General features: G+C 50.3%; 8 protein-coding genes across 8 annotated transcripts; 5 read left to right on the forward strand and 3 right to left on the reverse strand.

Annotated features, from left to right (window-relative positions):
• Nucleotides 1–506: 506 nt before the first annotated feature.
• Nucleotides 507–2,715, forward strand: CDV56_107122 (putative chromatin remodeling complex subunit (Arp9); the record flags this gene model as incomplete). Its single annotated transcript, XM_026760741.1, has 3 exons — nt 507–536; nt 619–2,056; nt 2,117–2,715. The coding sequence occupies 3 exons, from the start codon at nt 507–509 to the stop codon at nt 2,713–2,715; spliced, it is 2,067 nt and encodes a 688-aa protein (XP_026614393.1).
• A 592-nt stretch (nt 2,716–3,307) lies between these two features.
• Nucleotides 3,308–4,493, forward strand: CDV56_107259 (putative C2H2 finger domain protein (Kin17); the record flags this gene model as incomplete). Its single annotated transcript, XM_026760878.1, has 4 exons — nt 3,308–3,361; nt 3,424–3,497; nt 3,561–3,741; nt 3,798–4,493. The coding sequence occupies 4 exons, from the start codon at nt 3,308–3,310 to the stop codon at nt 4,491–4,493; spliced, it is 1,005 nt and encodes a 334-aa protein (XP_026614394.1).
• A 1,712-nt stretch (nt 4,494–6,205) lies between these two features.
• On the forward strand, nt 6,206–7,141 carry CDV56_107403 (pyrroline-5-carboxylate reductase; the record flags this gene model as incomplete). Its single annotated transcript, XM_026761022.1, has 2 exons — nt 6,206–6,242; nt 6,297–7,141. 2 exons carry the CDS (start codon nt 6,206–6,208, stop codon nt 7,139–7,141), a joined length of 882 nt encoding a protein of 293 aa, XP_026614395.1.
• Nucleotides 7,142–7,722: 581 nt separating this feature from the next.
• Nucleotides 7,723–8,987, forward strand: CDV56_107462 (putative proline oxidase Put1; the record flags this gene model as incomplete). Its single annotated transcript, XM_026761081.1, has 2 exons — nt 7,723–8,096; nt 8,162–8,987. The coding sequence occupies 2 exons, from the start codon at nt 7,723–7,725 to the stop codon at nt 8,985–8,987; spliced, it is 1,200 nt and encodes a 399-aa protein (XP_026614396.1).
• A 479-nt stretch (nt 8,988–9,466) lies between these two features.
• Nucleotides 9,467–11,326, reverse strand: CDV56_107544 (arylsulfatase; the record flags this gene model as incomplete). Its single annotated transcript, XM_026761163.1, has 1 exon — nt 9,467–11,326. One exon carries the CDS (start codon nt 11,324–11,326, stop codon nt 9,467–9,469), a length of 1,860 nt encoding a protein of 619 aa, XP_026614397.1.
• A 1,229-nt stretch (nt 11,327–12,555) lies between these two features.
• treA (alpha,alpha-trehalase treA) lies at nt 12,556–15,958 on the reverse strand (the record flags this gene model as incomplete). Its single annotated transcript, XM_026761291.1, has 4 exons — nt 12,556–13,737; nt 13,806–14,093; nt 14,146–15,885; nt 15,947–15,958. 4 exons carry the CDS (start codon nt 15,956–15,958, stop codon nt 12,556–12,558), a joined length of 3,222 nt encoding a protein of 1,073 aa, XP_026614398.1.
• A 1,071-nt stretch (nt 15,959–17,029) lies between these two features.
• cat1 (catalase catB) lies at nt 17,030–19,528 on the reverse strand (the record flags this gene model as incomplete). The annotated part of the gene is made up of 6 exons (XM_026761460.1): nt 17,030–17,949; nt 18,009–18,183; nt 18,240–18,404; nt 18,485–18,900; nt 18,953–19,178; nt 19,244–19,528. The coding sequence occupies 6 exons, from the start codon at nt 19,526–19,528 to the stop codon at nt 17,030–17,032; spliced, it is 2,187 nt and encodes a 728-aa protein (XP_026614399.1).
• Nucleotides 19,529–21,947: 2,419 nt separating this feature from the next.
• Nucleotides 21,948–24,802, forward strand: CDV56_108002 (uncharacterized protein; the record flags this gene model as incomplete). Its single annotated transcript, XM_026761621.1, has 6 exons — nt 21,948–22,117; nt 22,203–22,320; nt 23,785–23,923; nt 23,980–24,166; nt 24,224–24,386; nt 24,440–24,802. The coding sequence occupies 6 exons, from the start codon at nt 21,948–21,950 to the stop codon at nt 24,800–24,802; spliced, it is 1,140 nt and encodes a 379-aa protein (XP_026614400.1).
• Nucleotides 24,803–25,510: the final 708 nt, after the last annotated feature.

Consider the following 25,510-nt stretch of genomic DNA (forward strand, 5'->3'; position numbering starts at 1 on the left):
TGTTTATTAGTTTCGCACTAAAGGACGGCTGATGTGATCTTTCTCCTTAAGATTCCGCGTTTCTTGCGTCTCCAACTATTACAATAATGTATAAAGAAGGCGAAACAGATTCTGGAAAGAGGGAATTATGCCCAGAGGCGAGGGTGGGTACACTGTACGCTCAATATATATAAGTCTGGTTCTCCAAAATCAAGGACACCACACTCGGTTCAGGCAGACTCTTTTTATCAAATTGAAGCATATAACAATAGTTAGATTTCAACAACAGCACGACTGTGACCTAATCGCCTTGATATAATGGAACAATTACGAAGGCATCATGCCTCTGATGCTAGAGCTGCTGCTGGTATTGAGGCGGGCGAGTGGCGCCTAACCCAAAGTGGCTGACCGCCCAACTTGGTTGAGACCACAGGGCGCAAAAGGTCGCAGAAGCTCCAACACCGCGGTCGGCTTCACTGCGACAGTTTCCCCAGAGTCCTAAGTTCCATCACGCTGGACTGCCCAGGATGCCGCCCTTTAAGGATGAACACATTCTGGTAAACCTCACTTACCCCACCTCACAACATTCACTTGCCTTATGGCCACAAGGCAACAACCCACTAACCCCTCCCGTTCTAGATAATTGCGCCAGGTTCGCAAGTGACCCTGGCCCAGCTCGGCCTTCCCGAGTCCTTTACTCCTGCACGATTTCGCTTCCCCACGCGCATGTTTCCTGGTGAAAAGAAGGGCGAATATGAACCATATAAGATTCACGAAAAGCGACGCGATGTCAAACCTATCAATGGCGCTGACGCGCCCAAGGAGGACGTGGACATGAAGGATGCGGAAAGCTCTGCGCCCGAGGGTGCAGCGAATACTGTGACAGATGAGAAGCCACAAAACGCGGAAACTGGGGGCCAGCCGGAGAATGGAGAGCCACAAGAAGGCAATGGCGAAACGGCGCAGGAGGCTACACAGGAGGTCTTCTATGAGGAGGATGTCACATCGGATGAAGGCGCGATTTATCCCATCGAAAACGGACGGATTGTCGACTGGCCCTGTTTTTTTTCCCTCTTAACACACGTTTACAACACACTTAGCCCGCCTTTCCACACACCAATAATGCTCATTTCCGAGCCAGTCTGGTCGGCCCGTGATCGCGAGGCGATCACTCAGTTTGTTTTCGAGAAATTTAAGACACCAGCATTCTGTCTAATGGACTCGGCGCTGGCAGTCTGTTATGGATACGGAACATCCACCGCAACAGTTGTCGATGTCGGGAAAGGAAAGGTCGACGTCACCGCCGTGACCGATTTCATGGTCAATGAACACGGAAGAGGTATCGCACTGGAAGGCTGCGGTGGAGATTACATGACCGAAAGACTTCTGGAACTACTGGGACCCAAGGGCTTCACAAGGGAGATGTGCGAGCAATTGAAGAGAAGCAATATCACAGAGATCTTACCGCCGGGGACACCATTCCCCGGCACGGCGGAGACCGCACAACAAGGCGCCAACCCAGCTGTATCAGCCTCGACAGGTGCACAGGACGGTCCCGGTGTGAATGGATCCGTCCCTCGTGGCCCGGGCAACAACACCCAGACCGGAGTTGAAGGGAACAACGCAGACGGCGAAGAAGATGAAGGGGTCCTGGATGTCGCGGCCATCGTCAGTGGGAACACGAGCGAGTTTCTAGCAAAGAGGGAGAGAGAGAGAGCCGAGAAAACTTCCTCGAAGAAGGGTGGAGCGGATCAGGCTGCGAAACCTATTCGTCTGCCGAACTCCAAGAAAGAGAAAGCTTCATTCCAGTATGAGGAGTTCGTACGCCTAGACTCTGACCAGCAGACCACTGACGGTTCTGGACGATTCATCCGTCAAAAACGAGACATCGAGGTTGGTATCGAGCGCTTCTTATCAGCGACTCCCAAAGAACACGTCGGAGAGCGTCTCTCAAGTGGAATCCTAGAGGACATTGCCACTCAAATACATCATACCATTCTCGCCGTCCCCGATGCAACCAAGCGGAGCGAGCTTTGGGACTCATTGATTGTCGTGGGAAATGGTAGCAAGGTCAAAGGTTAGTGGCCTCCATGGGTATTCTCTCGTCGCGGACATATATATTAATGATATCAAACAGGTTTCACACAGGCTTTGCTTGGAGCAATCACACAGAAGTTTATCCTCTCCCCATCAGGCACGATGTTCACGTCTGAAATTCCGTCGAATTTCTCGACCCCACTGCCTACCGGAGGAACCAATACACCCACTCCTTCTGGCCAGCCTGGTCTCATGCATCATCCCGCCGGCCACGGCCTCAATCCTCTGCTCGTTGCTGCGACCCACTCCGGCAACCCGGCGGTAGGTAATATGCCTCCGGGGACACCATCGCTCGACCCTAACGCTGCTTTGCACCATCGGTCTACCGGTCATTCGCAGACTCCCACTTCTGTGAAGACCTTGAGGCCTCCTGAATATTTCCCTGAGTGGAAAGAGCAAAGCAACACCAACGCACCAGGCGCCAGTGGTGCTGGGGGCTTGGGCATGGGCAATGGTGCTGCTGGCAGGCCCAGCGGCCCGTCCAGCGGTGGCCATGGCATGGAGGAGGCGGTGTTTTTGGGTGCTCAGGTCGCATCCAAGGTTGTCTTCGTCCTTGACCAAGGGTTAAGCAAAGGCTTCATGAGCCGCGTGGAGTATAACGAGAACGGGCCGTCGGCGATTCATGAATATATGATGTGATGGTATCGTAATGTCGTTTTGTTTTGCCGATGTGCCATGAGGAGTTCGGCAATGAGGTGTTCCACGTTGGTCCACGATGGTATCCCTTTAATCGATTTTGGACTTGTTGCCCTCTACATATACTATGATTTGTGATCTTATGCTGCTTGCCTCTCAACAATTGTACTTTACACGGTGGGCGTCAGTTCTTCTAGAAAAGCAATTCTCTCAGGATGCGGGTAGGATAGCTGGAGTCGGGTCCTCAGTTGATAGCGTTCAATATACTCTTTCAGCCAGCTGATATGCGCCTTCAAGGCCAAACCGAGCCTTGCTTTCAAATATCCTACCTATTCGTCCCTCTTGATATTAAGACATCGATCTCCTTGTGGGCTTTCCTCTTAGTCACGTGACTATGACTTAGCCACAAACCACCCGCAAGGGCACCCGCCACATCTCTCTTGCCTCGCCGTCAACTATCACCAACCAAGCTCTCTTCATCTGTCTTTCAGTTCCAAAATCCAGACGAAGGTTCGAATCATATCGCTTGCTATACTGAAGTCTGGACTAAACCTCATTACCCGTCCCCACACCGTTCACATTTCTTTCCTTCAATATGCCCCGTGCCGAGGCCGGAAGCACCAAAGCGATCAGCAACAAGCTCAAAGCCGTATGTTCTCTCATTCCTGTCCTACGGCTTTCGAAAAATATCAAGCCACTAACAGATAGCAGAAAGGCTTAGGCAGATTGCGATGGTACTGCCAGGCTTGCCAGCGCCAGATGCGCGATGAAAACGGATTCAAATGGTGAGTATCTCTTTAGTGCCGATGAGCATTCTGGCAAGCCTATACTGATTTTCATCACTTCAGTCATGTACAGAGTGAAAGCCATGTACGACAGATGCTGCTCATCGGCGAAGATCCCAAGAAGCATATCGAGGAATTCAGCAGAGAGTTCATGAACAACTTTATCAATTTGCTCAAGACTACGCACGGCGAGAAGAAGGTTCACGTTAACCAATTCTATCAGCAAGTCATTGCCGATAAGGAGGTGAGTCGAGCGGTAATGGTTTGGATTATGGCGGCAGATCACTGACGTCGATAAAGCACATTCATATGAACGCCACCAAATGGAAGAGTCTTACACAGTTTGCGGCCCACCTTGGTCGGGAGGGTATTTGCCGTGTCGAGGAAACCGAGAAAGGCCTGTTTGTTTCCTACATCGATCGGAGTCCGGAAACGATGCGACGACGGGAGGCGATCCTCAAGAAAGAGCGGCAAGACAGGGGAGACGAGGAGCGGGAGCAGCAGCAGATTCAGGAACAGATCGAACGAGCTCGGCGGAACGCGGAGAAGCAGGATGAGATCGATCCCGAGGCGCGAACTCTGCAGCGCAAGGAGGGCGAGAAGGTGAAGCTCAATATCGGTTTTGGGTCGAAAACAAATGGAGAGTCGAAGTCAGTGGCGTCGAGGACGCAGTCGCCAGAGGAGAAAGACAGGGGCACCTCTTCAGCGACACCAGACACAAGTGCGGTTGAGTCTCCTGCGCCTCCGGTGGAAGTTGCATCACAACCCGCGGCGCCGAAGCTCTCCATGTCGTTCAACAATAATAAGCCGAAGAATGTTTTCGCAGCCGTGGCGAAGAAGAACCCTCTTGCAGGAAAGAAAGGGCCGGTGGTGGAACAACCTAAGAAGATGACCGAGCAGGAGCGCATCATGAAGGAGGAGATGGAAGCGATGGAGCGCAAGCGTTTGCGAGCAGGTTCGGGCTTTCCGAATGCCAAGCGTCCGAAGATCTCCTAAGGTGATGGATTGATGGTGAATACGTCCGCATTCAATCTCTACAAGCAACCGGTATGCCGCGACTTCCGTTCTGCGCGCGCATCCTGACTCTCGATCATATGTCGACACTCCAGACCTGAGAAGCATCAGGTCTCAGGGAATTTCTCTTTGGAGTTCAATCACCGGCAACGGCTCCGATTTGCGACGGTTATTTGATCAACCATTCTAGCCAATTGTCCTTATCGACTCGCCAATTCGGCGCAATGTGCGTCTCTACACAATCCCCAGCGAAGGGTTTTGTGATTTCGAATCCTGAAAAGCACAAGATTATTGCGAGATCGTACCTCTTCGATGACATAGCGATTCGTTCCGATCCGAGGAAGTATTGTCATTTCCTCTTCCACACCTACTCTAGGCCTTTCAGCTTATGGTTCCATAGCATAGCTATCTTTCAACACGTCTTCACAATTAGCGATATATCGGTCTCGTTTCCAATCTTATCTCAATAATCAATATCTTGGTTATTCTATAATGCTTGTTGATGGCGAACTCTATCACGGCAGCTTGAGCATATACCCTCCATCGCTATGGGCACATTTCTTCTTGTTAGATAGGTCCGCGCACAGTCTGAGCAAACGGTTGCCTAGTACAGCTTCCTGCTCTGATGCCTGGGTCATGTTACCTTCAAGTGCACCATTAGAGCTTCTCTTTTCAAGACAATATGTGAGCCTTAATAGACCTGTCGTACTTTGTCCAGTGGTAGAATTCAATCGGGGAGAGATGTAGGAGGGACAAAATGGCCAAATTACATATCTATGCCTATACTACATATATAACGCGACTTGATCTAATTGGGAAAATTCATATCTGCTTTGACTCGATCGCATGGGTGATAGGACCGAGCCAGACACGACCTGTGAGAAGAGCTTATTCACTTAATCCAGGGGCTCTGAAGAGGTTGTCGGATAGCTCATGAGCCAGTATATGGTCTGATGAAGCGGAAAAGACCGGGTCGAGCTACGCTGTTCTTAAAAGGTGGCTACAATGCTGTCGACAGCAGGAGATTGGCAAGGGGATAGATCTGTGTCTAGATTCGAGAATATACATTGCACATCATCCAGGAATATGACGCTGGCGGCTAATATGCCCACCAGATATCACAAGCAGTTTGTTGTGGTCATTAAGATAATTACAAGAACCCTAATGTTAAATAACATGCATAAAGTTAAAACTGCTTTAGAAGTTCTAGCTGTTTGTGTATGACATCCTTGCAACGGAGAGAATTCACACCCTCTCTCCCTCAACTGTGGGTTTGTACCTGGCTTATGTAATTAAAATAACTTTGGCCCTAACATCGATGGCCCGGGTGGTCTAGTGGTATGATTCTCGCTTAGGGATTAACCCAAGCATATCTGCGAGAGGTCCCGCGTTCGATCCGCGGCTCGGGCCAGTCTTCACTTTTTGCTTTTTGTTTACTTATCTGCACTGGAATGCAGCAAGTTACCTTTTCAAGTTGTTTTACATATACAAGGAGTACTGAGACAAATCCTACCCAAAGAGCAGGTGATAAGCAGGTTCACAACGTGTCGAAGTTCGGGTTCTCTTCCCGAAGCCGAAGTCGCAATTGGCATTTCCCCATAATATCTTGCTTCTCGATCTCGCTACTTTCTCGGGTTGATTCAATTCTTCTACGGACACAGTGGGCTCAATCAATATCGACATAATTCGACAAAATGGCATCAGAACGTTCACTTGCGTTCATTGGCTGCGGTATATACAAGAGCTCCCCTTGATTGTGCGACCGTGGAGCTAACCGTCTGAAAGGAAATATGGGATCAGCTATTTTGAGCGGCCTCCTTGACGCGACCCGTCCGACAGATTCCAATGCTACTACATCAGCAAAGATCTCACGTTTCATTGTGAGCACGAAGAGCGCTGCATCTGCTCAGCGACTCCGCGATGAATTCAAAGCGGATGAATCTCGGCTTCACATTGCTCATTCGCAGAATCTTCGAGCCATGCAAGAGGCGGATATTGTCCTGCTTGCGTGCAAACCTTATCTGGCCGAGGAGGTTTTGAGTGAGGCCGGTGTGCGGGATGCCCTGGCAGGAAAATTGGTGATCAGCATCATGGCCGGAAAAACACCTGAAGATATTGAGAAGTATATCTATCACGATTCGTCTGCAGATGAAGTCGATTCTAAGGCGATTATCGTGAGAGCAATGCCCAATGTCGCAGCTCGTCTGCGTCAGTCGATGACTATCATCGAGGTCAACAACGATCTTTCGGATCACCTTGCCGACACCCTGACCTGGATTTTCGAACAGATCGGAAGGGTAAAGTTCCTGGCGACAGATTTGTTTGATATCGGCTCAATACTCGTGGGTTCCTCCATTGCTGTTCTGACTGTTCCGTTGGATGGCATTCTGGATGGCTGCGTTGCGGAGGGGATGCGAAGAGCGGATGCGTTGGAAATGGCAGCACAGAACTTGATCGGAATGGCTGGTTTATTGCGAGAAGGGGTGCATCCGGCTATCCTAAGAGAAAGTATTTCGTCCCCGCGGGGTTGTACGATCCAGGGTCTGTTGACTGTGGAGAAGGAGGGCGTGAGAGGAGCGTGTGCACAAGCGATGATCAACGGGGCTAGACATCTGAAAGAGATGCCTTGATTTGGTGGGATTAAGAAAAGAACTCTCTAGAAGATAGATGGAAATCGACCTGTAATAACAATGGAACTTGTTAGTGGTTTTGACTGTCTCTGGATGTAGCGCGGGATCTCAAACCGAGAGTTTGTCGGAAGGGGTGTCCGAGGTCATATGTACAAGAACATGAATCGAGTCATAAGATGCGAACAGAGGGTTCCTGATTGTTTTTCATCTTGAAACCAATCGGGGACCAGGCCGTCATGCGTTGATCTACAGCATCTGAAATAGCTGGCAGACTTGACCCCTCACGAGAGACGAACAGGACGGTATGAAAGATAAATAGCAACATAGACACGATGTAGTGGCTGTTATGGGAAGCGTTGTTGCTGGAAAACCTCAAGATGTCAGTGATATCCTTAGTGCCAAAGCGACCCAACATTGTGTCCTTGTTTGCAGTCAAACAATTACAATGTCAAGTTTCAACATCGACCACACATCGTCCTCGAGATGCCACCAGTTCACAGCCATCTCCATCGCCAAAGAAGGCACCTCTCTCAGTCCTGCCAACAGGAACCCTTCTTCGCTCGCTTTTGTTTACATCCATCATGTCCTCTCCCTTACTGGACCCTTGTTTATCAATGCTGAAATACGTGGTTGATTCCAAGTCTCCCCTCCTCAACCCATCAAAGAACCCGTTGGTAGATTACCTCCTTCGAAGAACAATCTACAATCACTTCTGCGCGGGCACAAACGAGGCTGAAGTGCGCAAGACCGTTCAGGATATGAAGGGCCTAGGATTTGAGGGTGTTATCCTTGGATACGCGAGAGAGTCAATTGCGAAGGCGGACGAAAACAACAACGATAGCTTCCAAGTCGAGAAAAGTCAACAAGCAATTCAAGAGAATGCAGTGGAGGAATGGAGACAAGGAAACCTACGAACACTGAAGATGATTGGTGCAGGAGACTTCCTTGGAATCAAGTAATGATCCTATCCACAACCGAAGACTGCGCCAACTCGAACGAGAAATAGCTAACAGACATCAGATTCACCGGTGCAGGCCCCAAAGCCGTTGAAGCCCTTTCTCGCGGTGACCTCGTTCCGCCTCCTTCTATTGCGCAAGCCATTACAGAGATCTGCGAGGCCACAGCATCCCAAAACTCCCGTCTCTGGATTGACGCAGAACAGCAAATTTTCCAGCCAACGATCGACATGTGGACGATTGATCTCATGCGAAAGTTCAACCGCAATGGCAGGATAGTTGTCTACAACACCATCCAGGCGTATCTGAAATCCTCGACCGAGAACGTCCATCGGCACCTTTGCCTAGCTCAAAAGGAAGGATGGACATTGGGAATCAAGCTCGTTCGCGGCGCCTACATCGCGCATGATATCAGATCCCGGATACACGATACCAAGGTTGATACGGATAACAGCTACGACCATATTGTTGAGAGCCTTTTATCACGAAAGTCTCCACTCAAAATAGGTTCTGACAATGCGTCAGCGTTTCCGGATGTACGGTTATTCGTGGCCTCTCATAACGCGGAGAGCGTGCGCAAGGCGTCGTCACTGTACAGACAGAGGATTCATGACGGACAACCCACGATTCCAGTTGAGATTGGCCAGTTGCAAGGAATGGCAGATGAAGTGAGCTGTGAGTTGTTGGCTGAGAATAACACTGGTCAGTCGGAGACCTCGACAACAGTTCCTACAGCACTTGGAGTATTCAAGTGTCTTGCCTGGGGGACAACGGAAGAATGTCTCCATTTCCTGTTGCGAAGAGCGATTGAAAATAAGTCGGCCATGGAGAGGACCAAAGACACAGCCGCAGCGATGCGCCGGGAAGCCCGGAGGAGACTTGGGTGGTGAGACATCAGTATGCAGGGTGAATCTCAGCCATTCTTTGTCGAGATCAATTCTTCGAATGAGTACACCTTGGATAAATTGCTGGTCTGCACGCCACGGAGACATGGACCAAGCGTCCACTAATCACGCTGCGACAACTCAGTCATGTTAACTGTCACGCGAGCTCCTCACAATAACACAGAATGCGGGGAAGTACTGAGCTTTCGATTTTACGTCAAGAAAAGAGGATCAATTTCCATTGCCAGGCTTCTTTCTTTTGACCATCGGCAGCTGTAACCGAACTTTCGAAGGGTCTGAACTCCGGAGGTGACTCCGTGATCTTGTCGATATCAATATAGTCTTCTATTCATCCTCTATATCTTCGAATAGACGGTTTGATGATTGTCATTCCCAACTCGGTTCTCATAATGGCTAGGATTCCAGTCTTTAACGTAAAAGGACATCGGCTGCTGGTATCTTCCAATACATCATAACGCTCAAGATCACTTTGGAAGCTGAGCTTGAATCTCAGGTGGCACATTGCCCTTGCCAATAAAACGGATCCACCGTCCAGTATTCTCAAATTCATCCTTGACTCCTTCAACCACCTGATTGTTCGCCGTTACCTGGCCACCCAAACCTACGACACCGACCTCCTCAGCGTAGATAGCCCAGAGTCTCAACAAGTCATTGAAGATCTCAGGCTTCTCCTTGCTCAAATCGTTCGTCTCTCCGGGATCCTCTACAATGTCAAAGAGCTCCCACCGTTGCGGGCCCCGAGGGAGGGGAACATAAGTAATCTTGTACCGTCCCTTTCGCAGGGCACCACTCCCAGCTATCTCCCAGCCCGTGACATGATCGTCGCCGTGGATCGATGACGGGGCCAGAGAAGTGTCCGTGCCAGCGGCCGTTATGGCGTCCAGGAACGGCTTCCAACTGACGCCCCGAACACGTTCGATCTTTCGTCCTTGATACGTGGTTCCCGGATGTTGCAGGCCGGCATATTCTAGAATAGTCGGGACAATGTCCATCACCGTACAAAAGGCATCGATGACTCGGCCACCCTGATGCAGGGCTTCCGGATTGCCCGCTGGCTTCACGACCAAGGGAACCCGGCAACCACCTTCTGTGGAGAACATCTTGTAGAGTCGCGATGGTGCTGTAGCTGCTTGGGCCCACCGACTGCCGTACCACACGTAGGAGTTCGGTTGCCCGATATTCTCCAACGAATTATCATAGTACTTCTCCAGATGTGCTGTGATACCACTGCCACCGAGAGGTGATGCCTCGTAACTGGCGCCCTCGGCGCCATTGTCTGACATGAAGCAGATGATGGTGTTGTCGTATTCACCGGACTGTCGTAAATAGTCCACAACTCGGCCGATATTCTCATCCATCACTTCCACCATGGCGGCGTAGACTTCCATCGCACGAGCGGATTTTGCCCGCTCTTCGTCGCTCATCTTCTCCCAATCAAGGTCACCCGGTCCGGTCACGACTTCGTGGGGCACAATGTCGGGCGCAACCAAGCCCAGTTCCTTCAGTCTTTCGAGCCGCTTCAGTCTCAATGCAGCTGGGCCGTCATTGTACTTTCCGCGATACTTATCCACATAAGACTTGGGCGCTTGCAGAGGCCAGTGGGGAGCGGTGAAAGGGAGGTACGCGAAGAATGGCTTTCCTTTCTCCGACTCCGGACGCTCAGAAAGAAACTCAATGACTTTTGAGGCGTACGCCTTGGAAGAATAAAAGTCATCTGGCAGCTTTGTAGAATATTCAGAGTCTTCCATGTGGAGAGCTGTTACTGTTGTGTGAAAGAAAGGGTGGACGTCTCCGACAATGTCATCATACTGAGGTTCATAGCCTTGGGACGTGTTAGCAACCCTCAGGTTCACATAAAGATATACCGCTTGCACAATCTCACCGTAATGATTCGCCGCACCAGAAAGCATAGCGTACGATTTGGCAAAGCCCCGAGCATGTGGCGAGTACTCCCGCTTCAAGCCCAGGTGCCATTTCCCCGACATCAAAGTATAGTAGCCGCCGTCCCTGAGAAGCTCCGGCAATGCCACAACCCTCTCGTTCAAGTACCCTTCATGACCCCGGGCACCTTGGTGAGCGCGAGATAGGGCTATATACTCCGGCAATTGGCCTAAACCGGTCAAATGGTGGTCGGTTCCGGTCATGAGCATGGACCGCGTGGGAGCGCAGGCCGCAGCAACATGAAAGGAATTGAACCGCAGTCCACCCGGAGCATTGGCCAAGGCATCGATGTTAGGGGTACTAATCTCAGATCCGAAGCAACCGCAGTCGCTGAATCCGAGGTCATCGGCGACGATGACCAGGAAGTTAGGCCGCGATGTCATCTTGAAAGGACGATTGGGCTGGGAAGCCGCAAGCTGTGAATATGGAAACGGCTTTCTCGAAAGAGTATTATCGAACGATGCGAACAGGTACTGCTTATATACCTTGTATAGTTGCCAGATGATTGCGTCGCAAGCTCGTCGGGAACAAAATGACTCCACATCGGCTATAGCCTGCGATGTGTCCATGCCCAATCACAACAGCGAATGAACTTGGCTATCTCCGTCTCACAATCGAGTCCGGTTATTGCACCATCGTAGAATAAAATCGCCAATCGCATCTGAGCTTTCAATGCTTCGCTTTCAGACTGCATTGCTTGTGTTATCGGGTCAGTTGGAAGACTGCCAGAGGAGTCAGCAGGAGTCAGCAAATCACCGGTTCGAAAACAACCTACCCATGTCGTTTCGGCGTAATATCTCAATTGCATGTTGGATGCCGGAAATGAGCAATCAACTTAATATGTCTGCTTTCTTCCCCCAGGATGTCATTGTTTCTGGGTTCGTGACGCCACAAGCTGTAGGCCCATCCTACCTCGCCAACTCGAAGACGCGATGAGCTGAAGATCGTCTTAATAGTATTTACCAACCGAGAAGACACTTGACAGTATTGACAAAGATTAGAAGACCTTATTTGCTTTTCTTCTGATAGCCTCGAGCAGTTTGAACGTGCGAGGCTCTCGGTGTGTATTGGCCGGCAAGGAAGAGCAGAATGGGAGGTTGGACTGATTGACCATGATGACTGTATTCAAGCAACGCATAAGCTTTTGACTAGGAATCTCGTGATAAGAAAGATGGACAACTTACGGCTGAATGTTCTCTATCACCTGTGCAATGGATGCGAGATGGATGCTAATAAAAATAGATACCAACGAATCTCAATCAGTAATGTAAGTGCCTGATGCTGGTCCAATAAAGTCGGGAAGTAAAGCTGCGTAAGGCGGGCAAGGCACACTCACTTGACCTTCGTTAGCCAGTCTGTTATTTCATCTCATTTCATCTGAAACGAGTCCTCCCATACTCCAATGAGTTTCAACGAAATTCATGATTCGATTCCCGAATAAATGAGTTGACTGGCTGATGTAAGATCAAGTAGTAAGCACATGTCATTGAAGCAGGTCTGCCTCCGAGCTAGCTAGCAACAAGGTCGTAGTTATGTACATCATAAAAGAAACGTATAATACACTTGTTAAAAGCCTGAGGATCTTCAATTGGTGCTGACTGACACCTCATCCTCAAGCAACGAACTGCCGACGCCGACGGTCATTCAAGCCACCAGACAGCGCAGCGGCTGCCCTAACGTCCAGCCTTCTCTTGTTATTGCCGTGACCAGTCGATGATCCCTTACTCTCACCCAGGATAGCCCACTCAGCAACAGTAGCACCTTTGTCGCCGCCTGCCTGAGTACCCGAAATCAGCAGAGTGGCGTAGCGAGACGTGTGCACAGCCTGCGACAGATTCACATCGGTTGTGTTACCGCTAGGCATGGCTACTTCGTTGTAGTTAGTGCTCGCGGCATTATAAGGCTGAGATTGCTCGATGTTCGTCAACGTGGTGACGACTTTGTACTGGGAGTTACCGTGAGCGGAAGACATCGCAGCGACCGGGTCCTCCAGCATCTCGTCGTGGAATATGACAGTGGCGTTGACGGGAGGAGCTTGCCACCAGTCAAAGTGGAAGCCAGAGACCTTGGAGTTGATCTCAGCGTCGGCCAGGGTCACGGTCAACGAGCTCATGTTGGCGGTGGAAGGCTGCCACTTGGTAGAGGTTGCACCGTCCACGGCTGCGATGGGAAACTGGCCGGGAGCGTAGTCATTAGGCGAGTACACAGGGCGACATTGCACCATGTTGCCAGGGATGGTGTTGTTGAATCCAATCTGTCTGTTGGAAACAACCAGGGGCCCGGTGGCTGGAAGTTGGTAGGCAGTTGAGTTGTTGAGGTCGCCAACCAAGACAGGGATGGAGGCGTTGGCAAAGCGAGAGTCAGCCGTGTCGAGAGGTGCAACGTTTGCGGCTCGGCTGATAGTCGTATGGGTGCGGTTGGAGCTCGCGGAAATAGGCCACCCGCGCCAATAGAAAGTGCGGTACGCCACGTTCGAAACCTGAGGGGGCAGGTTGGGGTCAATATGAATGGCATCATCAGGAAGCAGTCTCAGTCCCAGGTATCCGAAGAGGACGACCTGGTTGGCACCACCGTGTCCTGTCAAGAAGGGATAAGCCGGGTGAGTGCCACCGTTGATACTGGCGTCGTCGATCGTTTGTTCGGAAAGTTGGTAAAATGGGGCTCTCATGTACGGGTCGTAAGAGTTCTGATGGTAGGTATAGGCAGAGCAGCCGGATGGTGAGACATCATTGGCAGTGATTGCAAAAATTGCCCATGTCATAGCAGGTCCGTCAGGAGACTGGCTGTTGGCATACTGTATGCAACATAAATGGTTAGACCATTCAGTGTCAGCACAAAATGAGGAAAGCAGAATGCACTCACATAGTCGAGGTCATTCAAAGAGTTCTGGGATGTATAGTTGTTGTCGTAGACCAAAGGATAGGTGACAAGCACTACATCAGCCTGCTTCACCACAGTGGTGCCGTTCATGGTAGTATACTCGAGCGTCACGCCGTTCTCCCTGATGACAAGGACATTTTCTGAGATTTCCGTCCAGGTCTCATTCTGTTCGAGACCAAACTGCTTCCGGAAGGAATTGGCGTAACTCAGTGTCTCGGAGATAAGTGGCATCGTGAAGCCACCGGCATCAACGTGGTTGGCATATTCATCCTTAAAAAATGATTAGTATCGAAGTATGCGAAATCCGAATAGTCAAACGTACCGGATCAGTCATATTGGTCAGCGTCCAGGAGGAACCATTGCGCTGAACGATGTTCGAATACATGGTGGCAATGGAGTCGTAAATGGGGAGATGCTGCTCGCGGAAAACCTGCGTGTCGCCGCTCGCAATCCATTGATACATCAGGGAGAGCCCGATATCGCCATTCAGGTGATACTGGTAGTCCCAGCAAGGACCAGTACCCGTACAGTTACCGAAGCGACCACTTGTCCAAGGATAGATGGCTGCCGAAGGCGAGAAGGAGGTCTGGTTCTTCGAGCTTGTAAAAGCAGTGTTGATATTCTCAAGTGCCTGTTGGTATTGGATTGTTCGGAAATTGGTCACTCTCTGCGCAGCCTCGGGGTGAGACGCCACCAGACCTGGCTGCATCCAAACGTCGGCGTCCCAAAAGACGAGACCAGCATAGGAATCAGAGGTTAAACCACCGACGGAGATGCTGTTGACATTGACTGGAGCTCCGGAAACAGCCTTGATGGCATTCTTGCCCACGGTGTTCTGCAGAAGGTAGTACGTGTTTGCGACCGCGATGATCTGGGAGTTGATGATGTGCTCATCATCTGGCAATTTTCTGGTGGCAGGGTCGACAAAGCTGTCTACTGAACCGTCCAGGAGAATGCTGGCCCATTCTGCTACATGTGACTGCAGCGATCTCATGTAGCCGGCTCCCATTGCCGCAGACACCGCTTGCTTTGCCGTCTGTTGCGGGTTAGGGAATGCGTCCGAGGACGCAGCGCCAACGAACTTGGTGATCCGGACGGTCTCATTCGCAGAGAACTTGACGTTGACAGCCTGCGCAATGGATGATTCATTGCTATGGACATAGGGCTTGCCATTGACAAGAGCTCGAGAAGACAGATCCACACCATTGGAGGCAGTCAAGTTCGTGTAGACATAGGCCGTGACATTTGAGATTCCCCAGGGCCGCACGGCCGAAAAGATAGCTCCATTGTCTTGGCCGGATTCCACGAAATCGGTACGGACAGCCGAGTACCCATCAATGACATTGACCACTGTTGCCCGAGACTCCTGAGAAGGGGTGATCTCCATATCCACCACGGCTTGGTTGACATGCAGCTTGTGAGCAAACAGCCGGTACGTGATGTTGAAAGAGCCCTTGTTACCGCAAGGAGTCCATGTGTACGACCAAGACAACACCCCGGACTTGAAATCGTACGTGGATCGGAAATCAGCGATCGTCTTGTTGTCCACGGTAGCATCGAGATAAGTGCCGTTGCCGAGGTCGAGAATCAGTCCACTCCAGTGTGGGACACCGCTAATCACGCTCTCACCCCCGTACTGATTGAGCCAGGGGAAGTTAGAACCATTCGTGGTTGGCTGATAATCAAAAAACCCAGCAATAGTCGCAAAGGTCTGTCTCCTGGAATACAGAGGCCAGCCGTTGATCACGTCGCCGTCAACTGGAGTGTCCAATTCGAAGAATGGGCCGACGCTCGCAACGTTGATTCCAAGGTAACCATTCGCAATGGAACCGCGTGATTGGAAGTGGCCCTGATCCAGGGTAGTAGTCGAGAGCAGCCAATGGTCATCATCCCAGGTCACTCCAGGGAATCTAGTCTTGTAGACATTCGACGAATTGGTATCAACTTGTTTGTGCCCATGACCGGCATGTCTCTTCAAGCTCCTCGCGATGCGATCATTGTTGTTCGAGAAGCCGAACGTTGCGGGGAGACACGCGAGCAGTGACACCCACGTCGCCAGGTTCTATCAATCTGGTAAGCTGACATCGCTTGACATTGGTCTAAAGAGCAGACCGCGTGCCCACCTTGGAAAGCATCCCGGATAGCCTCTTAGGGCAGTTAAATCAGCCCGAAGAAGGATCCTGTTGCAAAGGCTTTTGGAAAGTCAGCGTGCACTCTTCACAATCAGACGTAAGGAGGTTCCATCCCACTTAAATAACAGGAGAATACTCGCCACACTTGAAGAGAAAAAAATGCCGGCCGTTTTGCTCACTCTTCTTCTCCACACTCGTATCCGAGACCGGAAAGACGGAGTGTCGATCCCCACACGCTGACTGACTGGATGCCCCGGACGGGCTCCCGTGTCCCCGAATCAAGGCGGGTTGGGGAACACGCCGAACGAGTAGGATTTCAGGAAACAGGATGCGTCGGATGACGCTCAGACTTTCTGAACCGACCCAACGTTGTATCCAGCAAACTCTGCCCACGATCTAATTTCCAAGACCTAGTCACCGTGACTGACCGGAAGTCGTAATAGGAATCGATGGCAGCCTAGCAGGATTGTTTCTGCGGGGTAACCGCAAGCCAAAGTCCTGCGGGACGGTCCCGTTCTTTTTTAGAGTTGAGTGGAAGACACGGCAATCCGTGAGCAGAGCTGCAGAGGAACCGGGAGTCGAGGAAATTGAGGAGAGGACTTGGAAGGTGGAACCTTCGAGGTTCGAGTCAAATCAGTAAAATCACTCGTCAATAGCGTTTCTAACTAACTTTCTGGACCGAAAAGAGCGATTTAGACGGCTGAAGCAGGGGCTAGCAGCCTCTTTGATCATCAGCTCGAGGGGTGGAAGGGTAAATCATGCAAGAGAGTTTCTGGAGAGTTCTGGCCGCCCCGCACAAAATATCCGACTTTCGCCCGTCAGGTGCCAGTCATGCTGGCCTCAGGCAGCTCAGGTGAATGGTATTAGCTAATGAGTCAAGGCTTGACGAGAACAGAGGGTGAGAGTTACAAGAAGACGGATTCGAATCAGTATGGTATTTGTATGAATAGTAGTACTACAGTAGTACAGAGCACAGTATAGACAGCGAAGCACGGCAACTCTCGAGTCACCAAGCGAAAGTTTAATTAGAATGTGTCAGTCTTCAAGCTCATTTCCACCTTTCCCTACCAACCCCTAGTGATCCAGGGGAAATCGGTCCAAAAACTTGAAGGTTCTAAGCCCCTCCTGAATATCGTCGGCAAAGTTATCGCTGACCGTCTGAGCGACATACACGCCGTCCCGAGAGGTAGCAATCCCCGCGTTACGGAGAGCAGTTGTGCCGCTTCCTAGAGCACCAACAGTCTTGCCGAACCGGAACCCGTCAATAAGAATCTGCAGGGGCCGACCGGTGGGGTACAGAGAGCTTGCACCGCTAGTTGCGTTGGCCGATCCCCCGGTGAACGAGGATGTAGTGAAGAGACTTTCTGCGCCAGCTGCAACAACCACAGCATCAAATTGGATTGCATCTGAAGCAGAGTAGGTCTGGTCGACACCGTCGGCCAGACGTTCTGCGACAACGACCACATCGACACCAGCGTCGGACAGGCGGTCGCGGAGGGTGGAAGCTCCATCAACCGAGGCTGGGTGCTGGACAGAAGCAAGGAAGCCGACCTTGAGGCCATCGAGCTTCTTCAGCTTGGTTCCAAAAGTGCCCACGTTGACGGTCTTGTTGTTGTGATAGAAGGTCGGGTCGGGGTCAGGTTCGGCGACACCAATAGCGCGTGCAACGCGTCGTGCAATGTCGTTGTCGATACGGTTCAACTGGATGATGACATTGTTTCTCACGATGGAAGACTTGACGTTTGCGTTTTCGAAGCGGATGGCGTCAATAAGGAACTGCTGCTCGGCAGGAACCAGAGAATTGTAGAAGAGACGCGGCTGAGACCAGACATCCTCAAAGGTTGGGCTGACCGCACGGATAAGTTTGCCGCTCGCTTTACGGCCAGGAGCTGTGAAGAAGCCGTCGCCGACGGTCTGGTTGGCTTGTTTGGGCGAACCGTTGATGGGAGTCTTGGGCGAGTACGCGTGAGGGTTGAGGGGGATGAACATTTGGCCTGCACAGAAGTGAAAAGATTAGAATGGGGCACTGACATCAAAGTTAGAGAAGTCTCACCTGCTCCATCGCGATTGTTGTTGTGGACGGGAACGCGAGGCTGGTTGATGGGGAGCTGTTCAAAGTTGGGGCCACCGTGACGGTTCAGCTGAGTGTCCAGGTAGGAGAACAGGCGGCCTTGCAGGAGAGGGTCTTCAGTGAAGTCAACACCGCGGACAATGTGACCAGGTTGGAACTATTTGCAGTCAGCCTAAACATTTATGCTTTATCAGCTTCCCGATGGCACTATACCATTACTTGTTCGGTCTCAGCGAAATAGTTGCGAGGGTTGCGGTTCAGCTGCATCTTGCCCAACTTGGTAATGGGCACGAGTTCCTCAGGCACGATCTTGGTGGGGTCAAACAGGTCAAAACCAAACCGCAGTTGGTCCTCTTCATCCATGATTTGAACGCCGAGCTGATTGAATTAGCTTCTTGGATGTTCTTTTTGATGTTTACGAAACCATTGGGAAAGGATGAAGACGGAACACGACTTACTTCCCACTCAGGATAGCGTCCAGCCTCGATTGCGTCGTGCAAATCCTGACGCATGAAGTCGGGATTCTTGCCAGATGTTTGCTGGGCCTCTTCCCAGACCATGCTAGCCTTGCCTTGCAATGACGTCCAGTGAAATTTGACCAGCTTGGACGCACCGTCATCTGTGACGAAACGGAACGTATGCACACCAAATCCATCGACATATCGGAAAGAACGAGGAATTCCGTGACCAGACATAGCCCAGAACAGCGTGTGCAACGCGCTTGGCTGCTGGCTGAAGAAGTCCCAAGCCGAGTCATGAGCTGTGGCGGCCTGAGGGATTTCATTGTCACCTCTGGGCTTGACGGCGTGGATCAGATCGGGGAAGAGGATAGCATCCTGGATGAAGAATACAGGGATATTGTTTCCAACGATATCTATAGCGGTCAGGCAACGATGTGCATGTGCGAAATGAATCGCCAAACGTACCGAAATTGCCCTCATCGGTATAGAAACGAGTCGCAAAACCGTGAACGTCGCGAGCCAGATCCGAACTGCCCCTGCTTCCGGCAACGGTCGAAAAACGGACAAACACTGGAGTTTCCTTGCCTTCCTTGGCCAGGAAAGAAGCCGCAGTGATGTTAGAGAAGTCGCCATATGAGGTAAAAACTCCATGGGCACCAGCGCCACGCGCATGGACCGCACGCTCAGGAACCTGTATACTCAGTCAGATCATCGGGTTCATCACAGGAAAAGCGATGTAAAATGTTGGTCTCATACCCGTTCATGGTCGAAGCGCTGGATCTTCTGGCGGAAAATGAAATCTTCGAGCAGGGTGGGACCACGATCTCCGACACTGAGACTGTTCTGGTCTTCGATAGGGCCGCCGACGTCAGTCGTCATGAAGGTACCATTGTCGCTGAGATAATACTGGGACAAGAATTTCTCTGTGGCGTCGGCAGCGTCGCCATCGGATAGCTCATCGCGACGGTTGAGCTCGCCGGTCATGTAGGGACAGACGGCATTGGCGACGCCAATGAGGCTGGGGATAAGAGTGAGACGCATTCTTGATGAGTCCCCGATCTGCGACGAGAGAGGATGCAGAAAACGCGTTTGATTGGGCGTGATGCTTGATCATCAGAGGGATCGGAACGTTGGAAGGGGAGCAAGAGGCCTGTTTATATGTGCATCGAACCAACTGCTGCTCGGTATCAGCAGGGGGGTGCGGATCACCACATGGGACACAACAATACCAAGAACCACTAATCAGGGAAGTCAGACCGATCGATACTGCGGATATGGTATTATGCAGGCCAAACGGTCTAGAAATTGCAGCAAGGTACGTGATACAGTGGAGTGCCAACGGCCTGATGGAGCTGTGATGATCCTTGAACTAGTACTGTCTACTACCTTAGTTACTGAGTCCTGACTCTTGGTTTGTTACAAAGAAGGAGCAGCCGGCGAGAACGAGTCAGATTCTCCCATTTAGTCAGTCACAAACAAACAGTGCATCCTCCAATGGAAGGTGCGGGCTGCAGCAGATCCATTCTTGGCAGGAATGGTCATTTCGCTGGTGAAGAAGATGATCATCAGCTCCAGTTGACTGTGGTCGCAAAATCTGCAGTACCATTTCATTACTATCTATGAGATATGTACTTTGCTGAGGTTCTCACTGAGGAAGTGGTCGAGGCCGCGATGCTTGGTAATAGCATTGGTCTGGGCACCTCAACAGACGGCCGGGGATGAAGCGTCCAGCGTCAACATCCCCACTTCGACGATGGCCTTTACTTGTTCGGATGTCGATGGCTTCACCTTGGCAAGTCTCACACCAGACAGCATCCATCCTGACGATCATTCCACTTTGCTCAGTGTCCACTCACCGTCCAGTCACCGGTCATGACGTTGTTGCGCTGGGCAATTCCTTGCCTTATCTGACTTTTCCGTATCGCGATTTCTGTAGCATTCGATCTCTCTCATACCAACTTTATCGCATCATACTATATTTTGTTGTTGCACAGTTCTTTCGGATATTCCTCGGCATGTCCGGTTCCTGAATTTCTGCCTCGGGATCAACGAGTGATAAAGTAGAGACGATCACTGGATGCACTCTGCGATCCTTGAAGTCCAAATGAAAAGCACGCATATGCGGTCAGTCCCGTGCTCAGGCAAGGCGATGCTTATGGATGTCTATTTTTAAACATCCTGGTCAATCAACATCAAAGATACTTGCATAAGGCATCTTACACCGTAACTTTGTAGGCTGCTTTGACTTAACAAGATACCGCACATAGGTACTCAGTATCCGACCGTATGATCAGTCAGGAATGCACGCAATGCAACTATAAGAGCCAAGAAGTCACCCAATGCACTTGATGTGCATTGTCACAATGGCATACCAGCGGATTGGCGGGAAAAGACAAGGTCTCTCTGTCCCGGTGATTTTTAGCGTTGTAGTCTAATGATCTCCTCCATACACGACAATGTAGCTCCTTGAGCTAATTTGTTAGTCGAAACTGCGGCAATTAATCCTCCAGTCCATCTTGACCGGGTCTCAAGTCTCAACAGCATTCCTGCCCCTTACTTACCAGACGTGCATGGTCGAGTCTAGTTTGAAACTCAATTGCTCCATGAACAAAAGAACTGCTCCCACATATCCACTGCCCTATTGAATGATCAATATTCAGTCACAATGAAGTCCGGTCAACTGATCTCACCTCTCTCCTTCTACTGCCAAGCATCCCCGCGCCTTGGCTTATGCAATAGCCCAGGCTATCACCAAAGGACCGATGAAGGAGCCGATTAAAATAGCACTGGCCTAGCTAGCTGTCACCCTTGGCCAGTACTAGTGTAAGTAGATATAGTTTAGGTTTCTCATTGGCCCCATAGAAAGTGGGCGGGAAGCCATCGCCGTAGACCTAGATAGACAAAAGGGCCGATAGCTAGCAGAGGCAACTTAGCACTTAGCAGAGATGATGCTAGGGCTAGGAGCGAATAGAATCAGCTGTATGACATACCTCCATGAAATTCATAAAGATAATGACCTAGCGTATAATGCCATTTCTTGTCCCATCCTTAGATGAGAAGCCTAATTAAGCGAAGCAGTTCTTGCTTCTAACATGGATTTTCCCAGTCAGTGCCCATGTTATGGACCATGGTATAGAGATAAAGACAGAAAAATACTTGAAATCGGATTAAAGCCATAATACTGAGTGATGAGTGAGGCTCTATTGTTCAGTCACACCCGACATTGCCTTCCATGTCATGCACTTAACAATTATGTTCCCAAACAACAACCTATGTTTTCTAGTTCCTTCACAACTTACTCCGCCCTTCTTGGAGACATAAAAACCCCCAACTCCTCTCTCCCTCTCGCTCATCAATTTGATCGGATTGAGTCGGCCTATTTCTAATCGAAGATTGATCCGTTCTCATCAGACAAGGTTCTCCTTAGAGTTACCCTTCTTTTCGGTTACACACCTCCACCATGTCAGAGACTAGAGAATCTCACTCCCGCCGCGAGATGCGTGAGGCGTTGAGGAACATGGCGCTGAGCGTTCAGCGCCTTGGAGTTGATGAGTTAGACCTGCAGCAACTCAAAAGCCTCAATATCCGCATTGATCTCATGACATTAGACGAAGCATCGCCCCATAAGCTGTCTTCACTCCCTAGGCCACTTAATTCCGGATCCCAATACAGATGCGCTCGGGGGTTGCTTATAATAGCCTAGATGACAAAACAGAACATTCTTTCCCTCATCCCGTCGATCGCGCATATGCGATGAATATACATCTTTCGAATTTATATTTCCTACTGCGATTGATACGCCAAAGGGGAGGGGTCCCTTGGACTTCGAAGTGGTAAGCAACCCACCATGTATTTCGAGCCTGTTCTTCACCTAACGTGCACCTACCTTAGTGTCAGACTACCCATTCAAGGGCTTGTATAGGCATGAGCAGCCCGAGTTCGGGTGCTACCATATAACAGATCTGAATGGCTCGAAGGCCATCATGTACAGTAACTTGGTCACAACAGATCCCACAATCCTCTGCGGCAAGTTGCTCCCGACTCTCCAAATCATGCTTATACAGCTCTAAAAGCCGCGGTTCATTCATCAAATGGTCTCACCAGTAACTATACAATCATTCTTGTCCATGGCCCAACATTCCACTGTCCAATACTGACATATGTTACATGTCTTAATTTTCTCGCTCATGGGGCTGCAGGCCCGAGGAACTGAAGCCTATTCCAGGGTCAGACTCTGGTCTTGCGTCCAACCGAGATGTATGATTTCAGCCACGGGAATATCGCAAGAACCTGGCACGTTGGATACTATTCTGCGGCATATCATATGAACCATGATTTCACGCTGCCAGGACTCAATGTTTCATGCCATTTTGTGGTGGTTGGTATGGAAACAAGTCTGTGTGCACATGGCATGGAAGGCAAAATATTATAGGACAGCTACAGCAAAGGTGTAGCTGCTGTGGAATACTTGCTTGTTAAGTAGTTTAGCCAGTGCATTTAGTTAGTAGTCATTCTATCTACTCGCGTAGAATTATATAATCTAATTAATCAAAGCGTTAACTCTCCTTATTCTAATCTCGACAGTGAATGGTTGCCTGCATGGCCGGAATAGTCGGATTTGGAAGATGATCGATCTCATCAAACCATGTGGAGAATAACTATGACATTGATCGGCAGCGATGGCTCAGCTGAAAACTGAAGGGTCCAGCCAAACAACTACTTATTAAATTGCGGGATGTTTTTCAGAAAGTGTCTATCTACGGATTGACAGGAGTAAGACCTCCTGATAGACCTATTCCTTCTTGATGGCCGTCTGGTCATAGCGACAGCATCAGAAAGAGGATGCCAAAGGGATCATGCAGTATGTCGTAAGTTCGGGTCTCCTAAATGAACTCGCTGGGTAATGCAGTCTAAGGTACTCTGTAAGTTTTCATCCCATCAGCCATGTCGGATCAGTGCTTAAGGATCGACAATGTCTTCCCCAAAACGAGCAATGCTTGAGATCGTGAGTTCGTCGTGGCGCCTATAGTTCGCCCACCCCCCGCTCCATCGGGAAACGTGCAATGGAGATCTTTTCCGTTTTGCGTTTTTCCTTCTCTCAAGGGGTATCGTTGGCGTAGATGGTGCTGTCCGATCCACGAGTTTGACAAATCCAGTGATGGTGACATTTGAATGCAGAGTATAAATCTGCCATGCTTCCCCTGTCCCGGTTCTGTTTCTCCTCGGTCCATGATTCGACCCATCGGTTGATTTTGATCCGGACCCCCTTAATCCCTCGATAAATCATCGTGCTCAAGTCAGCACTGTCTTTGGCCTTCCTGGCAGCTTCTTCTCTAGCTGTTGACCCTGCTGCGGTCTACACTGGCGGATACTCTGGGGGCGGCGTTCAGCTCCGGATTGGCAATGGAGGAGCTGGCCAGAGTGGCTTGATCAAGGGTATACCTGGAAATCACCTCGTCCGTCCATGACTGGCCTTCTGACTCTATCAATAGCTCTCGCCGATGCCTTCATCCAGTCCAGCGTCAAGAACGGCTCCTCTCCATTCAAAGTGGCCTGGTACAAGAGCGACACCACCGAGTCCACCAACTACCTCAAGGACGACACCGTCGATGTTGGCATTACCTATACCCCCGCTGCTGAAGAGATCGCCATCAAGCAGGGTGTCGCCAAAAGCCCGGCGTGATACGCCTGGCGCGACCACTTTATGCTCGTTGGACCACCCTCCAACCCAGCCAGACTCAACAAGGCCGACGACATCAAGTCCATGTTCTCCAACATCTATGCCATTGCATCCGCTGGCGACGCGGCCAACGTCACCACTCCCGTTCACTTCCTGACTCGCTATGACAAGTCAGCTACCAACATCAAGGACTCCCAGCTGTGGATTGAGATCGGACAGGTCAGTCATACCACTTCAGCTTATCCGGATACCTTGACTGACAGAGACACCAGGTCCCTTGGGCGACTGCATACTCCACCTGGTATCACCAATACATTGCCTATCCCATTCAGGCCCTGACTGCGGCCATTCTCCTCGAGGAATATACCATCACCGACCGCGGCACCTACCTCTCCATCGACCAGGAGCTTGCCAACAAGACCACCATTTACAAGGCTGCCACCGACGATGCCGCCGATCCTCTGCTCAACCCGGCGCACATGCTCGTCGACAAGAAGGCAACCAACATGAAGATGGCTGACAAGTTCACTCAGTGGGTGATCAGTGCCGAAGGTCAGGCTGTCATCACTGGCTTCAAGAAGAACGAAAAGCAGTTGTATACTGCTGCGCCTGCTAATAAAACTGCTCCGTTTTAAGTTTTCTAAAAGTGGTTTGAATATAGAATAGCCATTACCAGCTTAATATCTCTATTCTTAATGATTCTAATAATAATTCTGCAGCTAATTTGGGTGCATATTTGCAGTGCTAGCCTACTATAAGTGTTTAAGACTACCTTTATATGGAAACAGGAGAAAGATGAGATAAGAGAATACTTGTTGTATTGATGATACTATCTAGGAAGCTATTGAGAGAGCAGAAGAATGTAGAGGTGGTGTAGTGAATCGCGCTATACTACATTGGGAAGTGTAGGTGACCAAGCACCTGCGCTGACACCCCCCTTGCTCAGTGCCAGAGCCTGTAAGTATACTTATTATATTTCTGTATTAGGTAGGTGTGATATCTACCATGCTAAGCTGGCGTATGAAATACGCAAAGTTTATCTTTGCTAGAGGCTTTATAAGGCCATCTGTGGCCTGATCTATAGTGGGCATATGTGTAAGGGGCCAAAGCCCTCTTTATTGAATCTAACGATATCAACCAAAGAAATGGAACCGTTGGAGGGAGAAAGGGAAAACAGAGAGAGATGCCCACGAAGATGGGGATCGAGTAGGCGAACATGAGAGAATCGGGAAGCGCCAAGTGTCCAATTAGGATGGCTCAGGGGCCAACTATATATAGGCTGACTAAGTCGGGACGCTAAACCTAAACGGGATGGAATCCTGACACCCCCCCTCGGACCGACT

The sequence above is a fragment of the Aspergillus thermomutatus genome (assembly GCF_002237265.1).
Source record: "Aspergillus thermomutatus strain HMR AF 39 chromosome Unknown NODE_96, whole genome shotgun sequence".
NCBI lineage: Eukaryota > Fungi > Ascomycota > Eurotiomycetes > Eurotiales > Aspergillaceae > Aspergillus > Aspergillus thermomutatus.